General features: G+C 33.8%; 1 protein-coding gene across 1 annotated transcript in view; it reads left to right on the forward strand.

Moving 5' to 3' along the window:
- The window catches only part of LOC145690739 (uncharacterized), a 197445-nt gene that overhangs the window by 150567 nt on the left and 27455 nt on the right, over positions 1 to 19423 (forward strand). The window contains exon 3 of the mRNA XM_081765923.1: positions 934 to 1719. Within this exon, the coding sequence (XP_081622049.1) occupies positions 1355 to 1719 (365 nt within the window). The 5' untranslated portion in view covers positions 934 to 1354. The remainder of the gene's footprint in view (positions 1 to 933; positions 1720 to 19423) is intronic.

A 19423-nucleotide genomic window follows, 5' to 3' on the forward strand; every position in this document is an offset into this window, starting at 1 on the left:
CAAAATTTTTAAAGAAAATTCCTAAATCACCAGAAGGGGTCCTATAGATACACACAATACAAATATTTAACTCTTGAAGTTTTCATGCGACTACCTCACAATGCATTTCAATGCAAAAATCCCGAACGTCAATCTCAGTTGCATGTATATAAGAGCGAATGCTGAAGCAGTGGCCGCTGAATGGAGAAATTTAACGTTGGCCCTTGATTCTGACGAAAAAAAGGCATTGGCAGAATTAAATATTGATGAAATGTGGCATTCCATTGGGGAAATTAAAAATTTTGAAAACGTTCGGCCATTTCAAAATCTTGCAACTCTTGCTAAAATAGTTTTATCACTACAACACTCGAACGCAGAGGGTGAAAGAACTTTTTCCATTGTGACTGATGTAAAATCCAAGAAAAGAAATAGGATTGGATCTGACTGTTAACGCTATTGCTGTTGTCCGGTCGAGCTTCCAGGCAAATAACATAAACTGCATAACTTTCCGAGCAACTCCAAGTCATATTTTCCACCACACAGCATCTGTACTTTATGTGGAAAATAACGACAAACCTACTTCATCATCAGACAGTCAAATATAGGGATATAGTGTTACATTTCAAATGGAAACGCGATGGTAGTGTATAGTGATGGTAGTGCCTCTGTATAGTGAGTTTCGTACGAAGAAGATGGAATTTCGTCAACTCTTGGTGAGTACATTTTCACTTTTTGATTTTTAACATATTGGAAACTTATTTCTTTATTGGCGGGAAATTTTGCAAGCGATCGGGAAATTTCAGGGCTTTGCGCGGGAAGTCTTTTATTCTGAATCTGACAACACTGGTTGAAACGTATTATGGTATTCTTGAATTTTGGTGGAAAAAGAAAATGGAAAACGTTAAATGAAAAAAAAAAAAAAACAGTACTTACTTTTTTTTTTCTTTTTTCCAGGATCCAAACTTCCGAAGAGAAGGAAGGAAAATACCTTGAACCTGAACCTGAACCTGAATGATTCGTGTCACTGCGTGGGAGTTGGTAAAAACCTCTCATTCTGCACTTATCTCTCTATTCGTAAACATCCTTTGTTATGTAATACGCTTTTATAAATTTATTATACGATTAATATTTTTAATAACTACCCAATTGTCTTTGTTACCTAAAGCATTACACTGGAGAGGAAGAAGAAACCTATTGTTTTCAAAAATCAATTATATACAGTACGTTATTAAAACCTGATCGTTTGTTTGATTGGCAGTATAAAGTTGCTTCTTTGAACGTTCTTGTAAATCTCTTCATTAACACTGGCAGCATAAACTATAAAGGAAGTATAAGAACAGCGTCAAATTTCTAGCCTATTAAATTTGAAGTGAAAATGGCTGGTGAGGCGTCTGTTAAGTTGGAATTGATGTGCAAAGAAGAAATTGCTTATGACTTACATCAGGAAGATCCACTCGAAGGGAACGATTGGACATATGAATTGATGACTGACAACAAAGAATTTATATTATCTACAACGGAGGGAGAGCAAAAAATAGAGAAGGATGCAGCTATGTTTTCTTTGGATGCGAAACTAAACGTTGGTATGTTGAAATCAGAATCTGCAGTACAAGATCATCCTGCATTTGAAAGTAATATAGAAACTCTAAAAAAAAAAGTGGTTCAAGAGACTTGCGCATCGTACTCTAAGGACTCCCAACAATTAGCAGCAAAAAGTTCAAACTCAGTTCGGCAAGAAAGGTAATGTTCAATTTTTCATAAAGTAATTGGCTCACATTGATAATATGGTTCGGAAAGTTTATAGATTAAGCAATACTTCGTGATAAATATTTAGGTATGGGAAATGTACATTAATAATCTTCATTTTGAAACGGAATGGCACATATAGACCAGCTGTGCCGTATACCAAATAATAGTAATAATATCGATAACATCCATACGAATCTTAAGTAGTTCGTATCTTGATGAAATAATGATTACTTTATTATTGATTACACATTTCTCAACATTTTTTGTATATATTTACAATATGGGTGCTATAGTGTTTTATTTATATAGAGGCTTTTGCAAAGATAAAATCAGGGGAATGAAATTTATCCCAAAATTTTAAAAATGTACACTTGAAATCTGTTATATTGGAACAAAAAATATGGACGTTTGTGGGGTTATAGTTAAGGAGCCGTACTTCCCATTTAGGGAAGGACGAGAAACTCCATACTTTCAGGAATTATTCAATGACTATCTAGGATGTTAAAAAGTAGGTAATAGACTGAGTTCTTGCCCTTGTACTTAGGGTGTTTAGGTAGTGCAACAGTAAGATGTATCCTCGTGCACGGGAGAAGAGAAGTAGCTGTTCTTAACTATTACCAATACAAGATTAAAAGGAATTTTAACCAACAATGGGTGTTCAGTAATTGTACAGGTCCATACACAAATTCATTTCATACTCATTTCTTTTTAAGGAAGTAGTCATTTTGTATTTTCAGCAATAATTTCTAGGGTATAGGCTTCCGTTTCTCCATACAGGTTCACTTTAGGTGCTTAGAGCACGAACACGATACAAAGATTATTGTACAAACTAAATGTGCTAGATGGCCGCTAAAAGAAAAATATTGCTATGTAACTTAGAGAAGGGTGCAGGATGTTGGTCCAACTGGAAGCAAAGGAATGCGTCGGATAGGATAAAGCGGGTCACCGAAGGTAAATACAGGCCTATAGGTAAACACGAGGATAGCATAAAATACTGTGTGTAGCGTAGACTTACATATCTTCCGTGTTGAATATGTATTTGTACGTTCCTAAATATTTTATAGGTAACTTCCTGAAATGCTTTCCTTGCTTGCATTGCTTTATTGAAAAACAACAAAAAAACTTTCTTTTGTGGTTTAAATCCTTTTTTGTTTGTTTGTTTGTTTAAACCAGGGTTTTTGGTTTAAATAATTTGCTTTAGGTATTTATATCACATATGGACAGAAATTAGTTTGTTTTCGCTTTGATGTTATTATGCAAGAACCGGGCCTGCCGACTTCTCACAAAGGACGCCTGATAAAAATACTTTGTTCCGATCTTTACATACTTGTTTATGTAATTGTCAAGTGTTTTTTCAGAAGGACAAAAAGATAAAGAATAGCACACATGAAACATTATACAGAGTTGCACATGGACAATTTCAAAGTACTGCAGAGTACAAAAGAACTAATTTAGTCCAAGTTAGTTCACGACTTATATTAGTCCAAGTTAAAGAAATACGACGACTTAATTTGCATATCAGTGATAAAGGTGAATTGAGTTTACTTTGGCTCTGACACATTTATACATAAATAAATACCAAAGATACTTATGATTTCAAGAAATTCCTCTCGAGGGGTTTGTATTTCTCCCCCCAAAAGAAAGGTCGGCATTTCCATGAACTTCATAAATAGTAAACATTATTAAAACGGTAGAATATTTAGAATTTTCTTTGATTGCTATTGCATAACAATAATAACAAATTATTAAAAAATCACAAAAGAGACATTCATAAACTTATATAAAAAAAGAAGTTACTTCTGTAGATTAATCTCTTTGAGTAATGAGTGGGGAATTTACTTCTGATTATACTACGAACCACATACGGGAGTGAAACGTGATTACCCACAAATGTGTCTTCATGAAGATTTCACAAACTACTGTTGGGTAAATTCCCGAGAAAATTTTTTCTGAGTATTTCCGGGAAGGTTCCCTAAAATGGGCATTTTTCGGGAGCTTATGTACAATCAGAAGGAATATTGCATTTTATTACTATATTCTGATTTCAAAGAAAAATTCGTTTCTATATCTCAATATGTTATTACTGTTTTCCCCAGAGTAATCTTTAAGATGTATATTCTGAAAGATGTTATGTTATTTTATTAATATTCTATTATATTTAGAGAGTGTGCTTAAATGGTTATGTATTTACAATATGCCCTATGAAAGTAAATATGTTTCAACAATGGTATAGTAAGTCCACATACTTTTAAACTACTAAAAAATTTAAATTTATGTAAGTGGCTTTTTTAAACTTGACACTACTATGATATTATAAGCATATTAAATTTTGAAATGTTATAAACAGTTTTGTCAACATTTACGCAAATATGCATGTTCACAATATTTGCAAGATATTTTCTTATCTTTACAATTTTGCATGTAACATCTCCACACACGACCTTTCTTCCTGCCCACTTCTCGAAATTTCATGCGTTAATTAACATGTAAGAGATGTTCGAGTACTCTTCAGAATTTCAAGTCAGAGAGAGGAGACCGACCGACGTATATTACTAACGGTGGTTCAGTGTATATTAATAGTACTTCATCTCTATTTCTACTTAATTCTGCATTACCATATGGTTCCTTTCTATCATTTGTAAATTAGTACTTTGCTACTTTTGGCTGTTGTTTAGCATTGGGGGCCAGCTTTTACACTTACTTTTTCGCGATATTCTATTCCGATGCAGTTATTTTGTGGTTTAATACGTTAAATTACGTTACCAGCATTAAATTCAAATACCTTTGCAGAACGAGCGTTAGTGAGTGAAGGTGGGTTAGAGTCCCGCATGGAACGTTGTTTTCTATCTTTGTTACCAACAAGTCACTTTCTTTTTTCACATCACTTCCACTTACCTTTACGGTTTGTATAAATTCCCTACTGCCCTAAAAGAAATGTGTTCGATAGTTTCTTGACTACTTGAATACCACTATCAACTCATTTCTTGCGTAAATCATCCTATTTTTTGCTAGTTTTGGCCCCCGAATACTAAACAATGACCTTAGTTTTTACGGCAAATGGAAATTGAACCTAAAAAATTGTGTTATTAGCTATCTAATGTACAGTCAAAGAATTTTAAATTTTTCAATCTTCAAATTCTTGAGAACCTAGAAGTAAATCCTAATATAATAAAATAAAGGAATTAGTCATATGTTCTTTTAATTTTGAAGATAGAGTAAACAAATGGAAATAAATTCCTTCCCCGGAATTTATAGGCCAGGGAAAAATATCCGGGAATATTCCCATTTTTTAAATTGTTTCCCACCGGGAATATTCCCACTGCCCCTCACTATTTCGAACACACACTTTTACGAACATTTTTCGTTTTTTGGTTTAAACTAGTTTTTTTAAGCTAGGGATGGTACCAAGACCGAGACGGATGTTTATACACCAAGACGAAACGAATATATTAGGATTCTAGATTTTCAAGAATTTGAAAGTTAAAAAATTTTAAATTCTTTGACTGTACATTATATAGCTAATAACACATTTTTTTAAGGTTCAATTTCCATTTGCACTAAAAAGTAATGTAATAGTTTAGTATTGGGGGCCAAAACTAGCTAAAAGTAGGATGATTTACAGAAGAAATGAGTTGATAGTCGTATTCAAGTAGTCAAGGAAGTGTCGAAGACATTTTTTAGGGCAGTAATGGATTTGTACAAACCGTAAAGGTAAGTGGAAGTGATGTGAGAAAAGAAAGTGAATTGTTGGTAACAAAGATAGAAAACAACGTTCCATTGAGGGCTCTAACCCGCCTTCACTCGCTAAAGTTCGCTCTGCAATCCTGTCTGAATTTAATGCTGGTAACGTAACTTAACGTATTAAACCATAAAATAACCGCATCGGAATAGAATATCGCAAAAAAAGTAGGTGCAAAAGCTGGCCCCCCAATGGTAAACAATTGCCAAAAGTAGCAAAGTACTAATTTACAAATGATGAAAAGGAAGCATTTGGTAAATATTTATCGTTTTAATAATGTTTACTATTGATAAAGTTCATCGAAATGCCGACCTTTTTTTGGGGGGAGGAATACAAACCCCTGGAGAGGAATTTCTCGAAATCGTAAGTATAGTGTAAATATGTCAGAGCCAAAGTGGACTCAATTTACTTTTATCACTGATATGGAAACTAAGTCGTCGTATTTCTTTAGCTTGGACTTATATAATTCGTAGTGAACTCACTTGGACTAAATTAATTCTTGTGTACTCTGCAGTACTTTGAAATTGTCCATATGTAACTCTGTATAATGTTTCACGTGTGCTATTGTTTACCTTTTTGTCCTTCTAAAATGACAGTTGACAATATATTAACAAGTATGTATAGATCAAAACAAAGTATTATTATCAGGCGTCCTTTGCGAGAATTTGGCAGGCGTATCACATTTTGGCCAATTAGTCCTAGTTCCGAGTTCTAGTGGAAGACAATTTCTCTCGGATGTAACCCGAGAAGAGGTTTGAATTCCGCTTTAAGCTCATGTGACCCCTCCAGCACAGAATGTGACTCTAGTGTTCTTTCCTCTTGTTTTCATTTGTTTCTCTTTCTCGACATATTTTTGGCTACATGTTTAGCTAAATTCTGAAACTGATTTAGTTTTTTATTTTACCATATGGTATTATCTAGAGATGCAAAAAAGTCGGCTTTTTTGAATGGATGGTTTTTTGCACATAAAAGGCGGCTTTTTTTGGGAAAAAACGAGAATTTTGGAAATTTTGGCTTTTTTCGTTTTCATGGTTTTTCTGTTTAAGTAGCTTTCATATAGTATACTCTAAAGTTAAATAAGATTCCATGACCGAAATACCATATTTCTCTCGGGGTTTCACCATCATGATGGATAGAGCCCATGGTTTTTGAATTAAAGTAAACATAAAGTACATAGTATTTGAAGGCAATTTTAGAAGCTATTTAACTTTATTTTAACTTCTGAATTTCGACATTTTTTCTTCTCTAGATCTTTTCTTTTTAGTCATCCGTGTTTCACTTCTTGGAGCTTAGTACTCCAGCTTTTAGCACATAATTACACTTGTGTTTTTCAATATATCTGTCAAACCGTACTTCCACATTTCCGTTATACTGTAGCTGTGCTATGATTTATCAATAATTTTCCCGGACACAACCATGAATACCATTTGCTAGAAGTAATCAGTATCGGATTTAGAAAAATATATTTGAGGGGTTCTTCTGAATAATGTTTGGTTTTTCTTAAAGTTACTAACTTTTATTTAAGAGTAGCTTAAGTTTATGAGTACAGGCGTAACAATTATTTCGTTTCGTTTGTATTATTCAGCTATAATCTTTCAGATACAACCTTCAAGACCATTTTATACTGATAATCAGTGGCAGATTTAGAAAAGTTTTTTGGAAGGGGCTTTTCTTATTAATCCTCAGTTTTTTTCTAAAAATTCCTAATTTTTTATTTGAGGAAAGCTTGAAGCTTATGAGTAAAGGCAAAATTCATATTTAGTTTGGTTAAGAAATTCCGTAATTTCGGGGTAGAGGCCTCAATCCAAAAGACATCGCCACCCTAACCCTCTTCGCAAATGCATCACTGCTGGTAATTAGTAATAACAAACATTTAAAAACGATTAGAAAGGAAGTCGGTTAGGACTCACAGTACAATCAATATCTCTACATTCACAGATGGAACTAAGAAAAAACTTTTGTTAAAATGGTCGAATCGAGGGTTGAATCCCGGACTTCACGATTGAAGCGCGAAAGCTAACCCCTCACTCGTGTTTGTTTTGCAGTTATGCTTAAATGTATTCTCTCTCGTTTTCTATGGCCAGAAAAGTTCTCCATTGACTTCTGTCCTCATCCAATTCAATCCAGTTTCTACTCTGTATTCCTATTTGTGGTAGATTCATCTTAATATTGTCCTCCCATCTGGGCATAGGCTATCCTAATGGACGTTTCCTGATTGGATTTCCAGTTAAACTTCGAAAGCGTTCCTACTTTCTTCCATTCTGGCTTCATGTCCTGCCCACCTGAGCCTCCTAGACTTGATGACTCTAACGATGTTTGGTAAACCGCATAAATTATTTAGTTCCTCCTTATGAAGTTTCCGCCATTCCCCATTCCCGTTCCTCTTGGGTCCAAATACTCGTCTGAGAATTTTGTTCTCAAATAATTTGAGTCCGCATTCTTCCCTCAACGTAAGCGACCATATTGCACAACGATAAAGCATAACAGTCATGATTATCATTTTATATATTTTAAGCTTTAAATTCCTTGACAGAATTCGCGACGACAAAATATTTTGAACTGAATAATAACAAGAATTTCCTGATTTCAGTCGACATTTAATTTCTTTGTGGGTATGATTTTGGTCTGGTAATACTGATCCAAGATATTTGAAAAATCCACTGTGTTGAAAGTATTAATTGATATTTTAGCGCATTCGTAATTTGCCGTATTACCATCTTCGTAATTTGCCGTATTACCGAAATCTTTGAGTTTTACGTCCTACGCTTCACAAAAATAGATTAGACACATACATAGATTATTTATCTCTGTCGATTCAAAATTCAGAAAAACAATCATGTAACATTTGACTATATTAGACCCAAAAGCTGTTGCTTGTAGGGAGCGTAAACTGTAGGTCGTTAGGTTGGTCCAACGCTGCTTCTTCCGGCGTTTGATGTACCATGCAGTAACATGGTTAATCATATTCGATATTTAATCTTTTAGTATAATAATTAAAGGACCATGATTTTTAACGATTTCCATGCTTTCATTGTTTAATTCTCTTTTCCCTTTCCTAATTTTAATTGTCCGAGTGTATTATTCCAATTTGTGCCTTTTGCTTAACTTTTATCCTGTTTTGCGTTTTCTTTCGATGATTGCGTTTAGCTACATTACTAATCGTAATTTTTCCACATGTTTCAGAAATATTTGCTAATTACTTCTTTTTAACCCAATTTTTTTATCACTTGTTGTAGTCAGCCAACCACAAAATTTATGGAGGTTGGCCTTCTAAAAAATAGTACTTCCGTCTTCCAGTTGAATTGTTTCAGTGTATGTCTGATAGCTGGACACCGAACATGACGATACTTACATGCCCCAAGACATGATATGCCAGGTTATTTCTCCTATTGGAGCAAAAAAGGATGAATATTTCGGCATCGCTTGGAGACCCACTAGATAGAAAGGGTAAATTGCATTCACGTTGAGTTCTAAGGAATGAAAATAAATGCAGAGAAAATGAATATAATAATATTCATCATGCAGAGACAGAGAAAGCATGGACAGAACAACGAAATTTAAAGTCATAAGCATAAACAATCTGCGCTTCCCTCCAGTCCCATGTTTCTGTCTTGGGTTTTCTCTACCCTTATGGAATAAATCTCTTTTAGTAGCAATAGCGAACATGATTTACAATGCTTAATTCCCACAAAAACAAACTCTAGTACCAGACTCTGAATCGAACGCAGAACATTTCGAATGAGTCTCACACGCTGTTCCCGTAGGTGCACAATCTAAAGTGTGTGTTTAAATAAGGCATGAAACTCTACACTGCTATAAAGTTGCCCCGGTTCCATCTGAAGTTTGCATTTTATTTACGCTTTTAGACGTCTATAGGTTGACATTTGGCTTCAGAGAAAAGCATTTGATCTGTAGATCAAGATCAGGTAAAACTTAATCCACAATCTTCACAAATTACTGTTGCAGTATCATATATGTGGAACTAATCGAGGATTTGTATTGAGATGGAAGCATTTAAATTGTGGTATTGGCCCACAATGCTGGACCGAAAGGAAAAGGGGTGAATAAGGACTAAAGCTAATGAAGGACGATAGATCATGAAAGTAATAGGAAAAAGAAGAATGAGCGTGCTTGGCTATGTTATTCAGCACTCCGATTGAATAGGGAAAGGTAATAGGAATAGCATAACGAGGAAGACCAAGGATTCAATATATAGACAGTTACGTATTAGAGACCTTATCAAGGTATAAATCTGATCTCCCAAGAGAGTGAAAAGTTTCAAAATTTCCATGTTGCCCACAAACCTATGGTTGGGGTGAAGAGGAAGAAATGGAGGATTTAAAGTTTCGTTTCCTAAATTTGTGATATGAGCAGCATTTCTTTAAGGAGGATTAGAAAAGTGATTTCTTAAAACTATAAGGCCAGACCTAGCTCTTGAAGGTGTCCTTACCAGTAATCCGTGCGTGAATGACATCTCACAGCTTTGTTAGGTAATATACGAGCAGTGAAAATAAAACTTCAAAAATGCTAATTGCAAGCTTTCACATAAATACGACAGTAGTAGAAAATGGATCGATCTGGCTCAGACCTGAGCCAACCTAGGACAACTCACAAGCCACTGAGAAAATGACCACCTTGCACCGTGAGACCACGGCCTTTTACGACCTCCATTTTAGGGGTGAATTCGTTCCCTTTTATGAGCATATTTTTCAACCCCTATTTTAAGACAATGAATAGCGATTCGATACGCTCTTTGAACCGATTTGGATGAAACTCGGCATATGGGGGGTTTTCAACCATGCTGAGTACGAATATCATACATTTAGCAATAGGTCATCAGGTACTACATGTCCCAAAATTAGTGGTCATCGAGGTCAAAGGTCAAAATACTTAAAACCCAATAACTCGAAAACGAAACAACATATCGAGCTGCTGTTTCCACATTTAGCAATTGGTCATCAAAAAAGTACTGACCATCAAGGTCAAAGGTCAAAACTCGAAAACGGAGCCACATACTCAGGTGTTGTTTCCACATTGAGTAATAGGTCATCAGGTACCACAAGTTCCAAAATAGTGGCCATCGAGGTCAAAGGTCAACATACTTAAAACCTAATAACACGAAAACTGAGCCACATATTGAGGTGCTGTTTCCACATTGAGTAATAGGTCATCAGGTACCACAAGTTCCAAAATAATGACCATCGAGGTCAAAGGTCAACATACTTAAAACCAAATAACTCTTAAATGGATCCACATACTGAGGTGCTGTTTCCACATTTAGTAATCGACCACCAACTACTACAAGTTCCAAAATAGTGACCATCGCGGTCAAAGGTCAAAACTCGAAAACGGAGCTACATACTCAGGTGCTGTTTCCACATTGAGTAATAGGTCATCAGGTACCACAAGTTTCAAAATAATGACCATCGAGGTCAAAGGTCAAAATACTTAAAACCCAATAACTCGAAAATGGATCCACATACTGAGGTGCTGTTTCCACATTTAGTAATCGACCACCAACTACTACATGTTCCAAAATAGTGACCATCGAGTTCAAAGGCCCAAATACTTAAAACCAAATAACTCTTAAATGGATCCACATATTGAGGTGCTATTGTCACATTTAGTAATTGGTCATCAACCACTGCAAGTTCCAAAAAAATAATGAACGCCCAATGAACCAATGAATGCGAATAACTCTTAAACAGAGCAACGTTTTGAGGTGCTGTTTCCAAATCTAGGAACTACTACATGTTCTGAAAACACTGACCATGGAGGTTAAAGGTCAAATATTTAAGCTTTAATAACTTTAAACAAAGCCTGTGTGACCTATTCAGTTTTGTACCAAGCAGAGAGAAGTGAAGAATGAAAAAATATGACTGGCTTACTTCGAGAAAGAAAGCAACGATATACATTTTAACTAGCTGCGTATTTTAAATCATTTTGTACTATTTAAATAAACAATCGGATAAATTTAACCGGCTCAGAAGTTCAATACTCTTTTGTACGCTTGAGTGAGCTTTCCAATTTTGTAGCAAGAAGGACTATTTTCTAACTAACTCAGAATTTCATTTCATATTGTAATACTCAAATTTGGATGGAGTGTTTAGTTTTGTACGAACCAGAAACATTTGATTGGATTATTTCCTTATGTACCAACTGGAAAAAGTGAAGGGCCATTATTCAAATAAACGAAGGAATAGCAGAAAAAAATAAGTGAAGAATGAATAAAATTTAGGTGGATTATTTTCTTTTGTACAATTCGCGGCAAAAAACCTGCAACATGAGGATGTAAGTTTATTGTGAAACTACGCCTAACAACACAGGGAATGAACATAACGTCTAAGTGGAACGAATTACGCCAGGATAAACCTCGGCCTCCTCCCGTGCACACTTATTTTGGAGCAAAAGACTTCGTCATTTCACAATAAACTTATATGCTCATGTTGCAGGTTTTTTGCCGCGGATTGTACCAACTGGAAAAGAGAAGAAGAGCTACTTTAACTAGCTCATTATGTACTGTTTAAGGAAACGAAAATTGACTATTTAACTAGCTCAGAATTTATGTAAGAATAATTTCAATGTTCTACTTTTTATACCAACGAGAAAAAATGAACTAGCTGAATATTTAAATATACGAAAGAATAAATTTAAGTGACCTATTCAATTTTGTACCAATGAGAAATGGCATTTTAACGGGCTCAGCAAAAGGCGAAGAAGGATTATTTTATATAATTTTACTCCTCAAATAAACAATGGAGTATTTAGTTTTGCACCATTTTGGAGTATTCAAATAAACAAAGGACTTATAATTTGGGTCAACTCTAAAATCAATTAAACGAAGTAATGCATTTGAAAAACCGAAGTTGAGTATTTTATACCATTTTGTATTATTTCAACAAACAAAAGGAATAAGCAAAAAAAGGATCATTTTATATCATTTTAAACTAGTCTAATAAACGAAGGCATGAATATGAGTGAGCTATTTAATTTTGTAGCAACCAAAGGATTTTCACGAAAGAACAAAATTGTACTAATCAGAAAAAGCGAAGAAAACCCATTTTAACTAACTGAGAATTTCTGTACCTTTTTGTTCTATTTAAACAAACGATGGGATAAATTTGAGTGGTCAGAAAAATCGAAGAAGGTACAATTTAGCTAACTCAGAATTTATATACCTTTATACTAGCCCAATGAATGAAAGAACAAGTTTGGGTGTTCTACTTTTCCATTTTAACTTGCTGAGTATTTTATACCATTTTGTACTACTCAAATAAACGAAAGAAAAAGCGAAAAAAGACCTTTTTAACTAGCGCAGAATTTCTGTAACACAAAAATTAATTTGGATGGAGTAACAAGAAAGAAAGCAAAGATATGCCATATTAACTATTTAAATAAACGAAAGAATAAATTTGAGTGATCTATTCCATTTTGTACCAAGGAGAAATGCCATTTTTATCTAGCTTAGAATTTCTAGTGCATGTTGTATTATTTAAACAAAACGAAGGGCTAAATTTGAGAAAGCCAACATGAACCATTTTACTCAGTTTTGGATGGAGTATTTATCTTTGTATGAACCAGAAAAAAAAAGTAAAGAAGAACCATTTTAACTAACTCAGACTTTTATACCATTTTGTACCAATCAGAAGAAAATCAAAGAATGGTCATTTTAACCAGCCAAGCAGAAAAAAGGAAAGAATTAACACTTTGTACTAACCAGAAAAGGAGAAGGAGGATCAGCATTCTATACTTTTTGTGCAATTTATTGGGGTGTCCTATTTCTTTTATTACCAACGAGAACCATTTTTAACTGACTTAGAATTTTATACCTTTTCGAAAAATTTGTATCAAATCGAACAAAGCAAGGAAATACCATTTTAAATAGCTCAGCATGTTATAGCTTTTTGTGTTTTTGGTCTACCCAATTTAAACAAACGAAGGAATAAATTTGTGTGACCTATTCACTTTTGTTACAAGCAGAAAAAGGAAAGAATAAATTTGAGTGGCTTAAGCAAAGAAGGTCAATGGTAACTAGCCTATTGAAGAATGAATAAATTTTGTTTGTAATTAAAAAAGCGGAGAAGGTCTACTTTCTGTACCAACCATAGAAACACAAATTTGTTTGACCTATTCACTTTTATAGCAAGCAGAAAAAGCACGAAAAAAAGGGAAGAAGGTTCATTATAACAAGCTAGGTATTTTTTATACCATTTTGTATTACGGGTGGTCTATTTCATTTGTGTAACAATCAGAAGAAAAGCTCAGAATGTTATACCTTTGTGATGCTACATTTTGTATTATTTTTGTGTCATCCAGAGAACAATTTAAATTGCCTCTCCCTGACAAATCAGTTGCCAGAGTCCAATGTTTGTAATATTACAATACTACAAATTGATCCAGTTAACAGTTCAAGTTCTTCTATTCTTACACAATCAAATGCATATGCTACAGTGGGCTCAGTGTTCATTTACAGAATTAAATAATTGTTTATCTTTCTGTAAAAACATTTCTACTATTTTGTTGATATAATAATCACACTCTGTAATGTATTCATATACCAGATTAAATTTTTTCTCCAAAGTATAAGTGTTCTTAATATTACAACTTTTAAAATGCTTCTTTAAATAAAGTTTATAGATTTTTTCTCTCATTTCACGTTTAATTAAGATCGTCCACACCTTTTGCAATAATTCGTAATCATACTGCAGCAAACAGTTGTGATCTTTTTCATTCTCATTATGTTTAGAACATGCTTCACATAATAATACTGAATTTGGTGTATACTCATTAAATAATTGTATAACACATGTATCACTAATAGTTTCACTAGTACAGTCACACTCATTAGCTTCCAGTTCAAAACAGGTAATATTTGAAACACTGTCATCATCACTTTCCGGGAGTATTTCATCATTATATCTATTATAGCGTCTAAAATAATACACTTCTTCTATTTCTTGTGTTGGATATATGATTCTCACTTTATCACGTAATTCATCTGGCAAATCGGGGTCAGACGGCTGGATTAACAGTATAGGTTTCTCGTTTTCACGCTGAATTTCTTTTTCTCTAGGTGAAACATAAACAATCTCCTTGCTAGTCATTTTTTCTGCTCTTCAGCAAAAACAAATCAAATAAATAATTTTATATATCTACAATACAAGCATTCTATGCATTCTCCGTGTTTAATAATATGTTTCAAGGCAATATAACATCATGATGTATGTTCTATTATTTCCACATATACTCCATAAACTTATATTCCATTATAATAAAATACATAAATGCAAAAATATATATTTGTCTTTTTTGACTTAGACGAGGAAAGAAAATTTAAAAAAAATAATTGAATCGTTGAGCAATAGGCAATACACCTGTTAAGTAACGCATTCATAAAGTTGTTTAAGTATCTGCAGCAACATGGAACTTTGAAAACTTTTCTTACTTTGATATAATCTCTTCTTCTACTGTGATCAAAAATGGCCAGGCATGATATTACGCTAATTGCTATGTAGTCTGTTCTACACAATTATTACGCAACTCTGGTTTGTCAAATCTCACGTTCAAATATTTTATGAGCCTTTCTTAGTGATGGGAGAGGCAATTTAAATTGTTCTCTGGATGACACAAAAATAATACAAAATGTAGCATCACAAAGGTATAACATTCTGAGCTTTTCTTCTGATTGTTACACAAATGAAATAGACCACCCGTAATACAAAATGGTATAAAAATACCTAGCTTGTTATAATGAACCTTCTTCCCTTTTTTTCATGCTTTTTCTGCTTGCTATAAAAGTGAATAGGTCAAACAAATTTGTTTTTCTATGGTTGGTACAGAAAGTAGACCTTCTCCGCTTTTTTAATTACAAACAAAATTTATTCATTCTTCAATAGGTCACTCAAAATTAATAGCAAAAAAAGCTAGTTACCATTGACCTTCTTTGCTTAAGCCACTCAAATTTATTCTTTCCTTTTTCTGCTTGTAACAAAAGTGAATAGGTCACACAAATTTATTCCTTCGTTTGTTTAAATTGGGTAGACCAAAAACACAAAAAGCTGTAACATGCTGAGCTATTTAAAATGGTATTTCCTTGCTTTGTTCGATTTGATACAAATTTTTTCAAAAAGGTATAAAATTCTAAGCCAGTTAAAAATGATTTTCGTTGGTACAAAAGGAAATAGGACACCCCAATAAATGGCACAAAAAGTTAGAATGCTGATCCTTCTTCTCATTTTCTGGTTAGTACAAAGTGTTAATTCTTTCCTTTTTTCTGCTTGGCTGGTTAAAATGACCATTCTTTGATTTTCTTCTGATTGGTACAAAATGGTATAAAAGTCTGAGTTAGTTAAAATGGTTCTTCTTTACTTTTTTTTTCTTGTTCATACAAAGATAAATACTCCATCCAAAACTGAGTAAAATGGTTCATGTTCGCTTTCTCAAATTTAGCCCTTCGTTTTGTTTAAATAATACAACATGCACTAGAAATTCTAAGCTAGATAAAAATGGCATTTCTCCTTGGTACAAAATGGAATAGATCACTCAAATTTATTCTTTCGTTTATTTAAATAGTTAATATGGCATATCTTTGCTTTCTTTCTTGTTACTCCATCCAAATTAATTTTTGTGTTACAGAAATTCTGCGCTAGTTAAAAAGGTCTTTTTTCGCTTTTTCTTTCGTTTATTTGAGTAGTACAAAATGGTATAAAATACTCAGCAAGTTAAAATGGAAAAGTAGAACACCCAAACTTGTTCTTTCGTTCATTGGGCTAGTATAAAGGTATATAAATTCTGAGTTAGCTAAATTGTACCTTCTTCGATTTTTCTGACCACTCAAATTTATCCCATCGTTTGTTTAAATAGAACAAAAAGGTACAGAAATTCTCAGTTAGTTAAAATGGGTTTTCTTCGCTTTTTCTGATTAGTACAATTTTGTTCTTTCGTGAAAATCCTTTGGTTGCTACAAAATTAAATAGCTCACTCATATTCATGCCTTCGTTTATTAGACTAGTTTAAAATGATATAAAATGATCCTTTTTTTGCTTATTCCTTTTGTTTGTTGAAATAATACAAAATGGTATAAAATACTCAACTTCGGTTTTTCAAATGCATTACTTCGTTTAATTGATTTTAGAGTTGACACAAATTATAAGTCCTTTGTTTATTTGAATACTCCAAAATGGTGCAAAACTAAATACTCCATTGTTTATTTGAGGAGTAAAATTATATAAAATAATCCTTCTTCGCCTTTTGTTGAGCCCGTTAAAATGCCATTTCTCATTGGTACAAAATTGAATAGGTCACTTAAATTTATTCTTTCGTATATTTAAATATTCAGCTAGTTCATTTTTTCTCGTTGGTATAAAAAGTAGAACATTGAAATTATTCTTACATAAATTCTGAGCTAGTTAAATAGTCAATTTTCGTTTCCTTAAACAGTACATAATGAGCTAGTTAAAGTAGCTCTTCTTCTCTTTTCCAGTTGGTACAAAAGAAAATAATCCACCTAAATTTTATTCATTCTTCACTTATTTTTTTCTGCTATTCCTTCGTTTATTTGAATAATGGCCCTTCACTTTTTCCAGTTGGTACATAAGGAAATGATCCAATCAAATGTTTCTGGTTCGTACAAAACTAAACACTCCATCCAAATTTGAGTATTACAATATGAAATGAAATTCTGAGTTAGTTAGAAAATAGTCCTTCTTGCTACAAAATTGGAAAGCTCACTCAAGCGTACAAAAGAGTATTGAACTTCTGAGCCGGTTAAATTTATCCGATTGTTTATTTAAATAGAACAAAATGATTTAAAATACGCAGCTAGTTAAAATGTATATCGTTGCTTTCTTTCTCGAAGTAAGCCAGTCATATTTTTTCATTCTTCACTTCTCTCTGCTTGGTACAAAACTGAATAGGTCACACAGGCTTTGTTTAAAGTTATTAAAGCTTAAATATTTGACCTTTAACCTCCATGGTCAGTGTTTTCAGAACATGTAGTAGTTCCTAGATTTGGAAACAGCACCTCAAAACGTTGCTCTGTTTAAGAGTTATTCGCATTCATTGGTTCATTGGGCGTTCATTATTTTTTTGGAACTTGCAGTGGTTGATGACCAATTACTAAATGTGACAATAGCACCTCAATATGTGGATCCATTTAAGAGTTATTTGGTTTTAAGTATTTGGGCCTTTGAACTCGATGGTCACTATTTTGGAACATGTAGTAGTTGGTGGTCGATTACTAAATGTGGAAACAGCACCTCAGTATGTGGATCCATTTTCGAGTTATTGGGTTTTAAGTATTTTGACCTTTGACCTCGATGGTCATTATTTTGAAACTTGTGGTACCTGATGACCTATTACTCAATGTGGAAACAGCACCTGAGTATGTAGCTCCGTTTTCGAGTTTTGACCTTTGACCGCGATGGTCACTATTTTGGAACTTGTAGTAGTTGGTGGTCGATTACTAAATGTGGAAACAGCACCTCAGTATGTGGATCCATTTAAGAGTTATTTGGTTTTAAGTATGTTGACCTTTGACCTCGATGGTCATTATTTTGGAACTTGTGGTACCTGATGACCTATTACTCAATGTGGAAACAGCACCTCAATATGTGGCTCAGTTTTCGTGTTATTAGGTTTTAAGTATGTTGACCTTTGACCTCGATGATCATTATTTTGAAACTTGTAGTAGTTGATGACCAGTTACTAGATTTGGAAACAGCACCTCAATATGTGGATCCGTTTCTGAGTTATTAGGTTTTAAGTATTTTGACCTTTGACCTCGATGGCCACTATTTTGGAACTTGCACTGGTTGATGACCTATTACTAGATTTGGAAACAGCACCTCAATACGTTGCTTCGTTTTCGAGTTATTGGGTTTTAAGTATTTTGACCTTTGACCTCGATGACCACTATTTTGGAACTTGCACTAGTTGATGATCTATTACTAGATTTGGAAACAGCACCTCAATACGTTGCTTCGTTTTCGAGTTATTGGGTTTTAAGTATTTTGACCTTTGACCTCGATGACCACTATTTTGGAACTTGTGGTACCTGATGACCTATTACTCAATGTGGAAACACCACCTCAATATGTGGATCCATTTTCGAGTAATTAGGTTTTAAGTATGTTGACCTTTGACCTCGATGGCCACTATTATGGAACTTGTGGTACCTGATGACCTATTACTCAATGTGGAAACAGCACCTGAGTATGTGGCTCCGTTTTCGAGTTTTGACCTTTGACCTTGATGGTCAGTACTTTTTTGATGACCAATTGCTAAATGTGGAAACAGCAGCTCGATATGTTGTTTCGTTTTCGAGTTTGACCTTTGTTCACGATGGTCAGTAGTTTGAGGACATGCTTATGTCATTTCTGCTATGTTAAAATGGTCAAATAGGGGTTGAAAAAGTAATCATAAAAGGGAACGAGTTCACCCCTAAAATGGAGGTCGTAAAAGAGAACGAATCTTATGTATTATCTGCTCTCCTATGTAATTTCATTAGGGGTGGAAAAAATGGTCATCAAAGAGAATGAATGAATACACCCTCTAAAATGATTATCTGTAGACCGTGGGTGTTCGATTGTAATCTTTGCTCCTTATGTTAAAATAAGGGTTGGAATGAGTTAAGTATTCTTATGTCATTTCTGTTATGTTAAAATAGGGGTTGAAAAATATGCTCATAAAAGAGAACGAGTTCACCCCTAAAATGGAGGCCTGCTATGTTATGTAGTCTTCTGCTCTTATATGTGTTCGTAATCTTATGTTACCTACTATGTTAAAATAGTGCTATGTGTTATCTGCTCTTCTATGTGTTATCTGCTATGTTCAGAATAGGGGTTGGAAACGAGTACACCCTTGCTATGTTATGTGTTCGTAATCTTATATGTTATCTGCTATGTTAAAATAGTGTTATGTGTTATCTTCTCTTCTATGTGTTCGTAATCTTATGTG

This window comes from Thermobia domestica, chromosome 7 (genome assembly GCF_964235325.1).
Source record: "Thermobia domestica chromosome 7, izTheDome1.hap1.1, whole genome shotgun sequence".
NCBI classification, from domain to species: Eukaryota; Metazoa; Arthropoda; class Insecta; order Zygentoma; family Lepismatidae; genus Thermobia; species Thermobia domestica.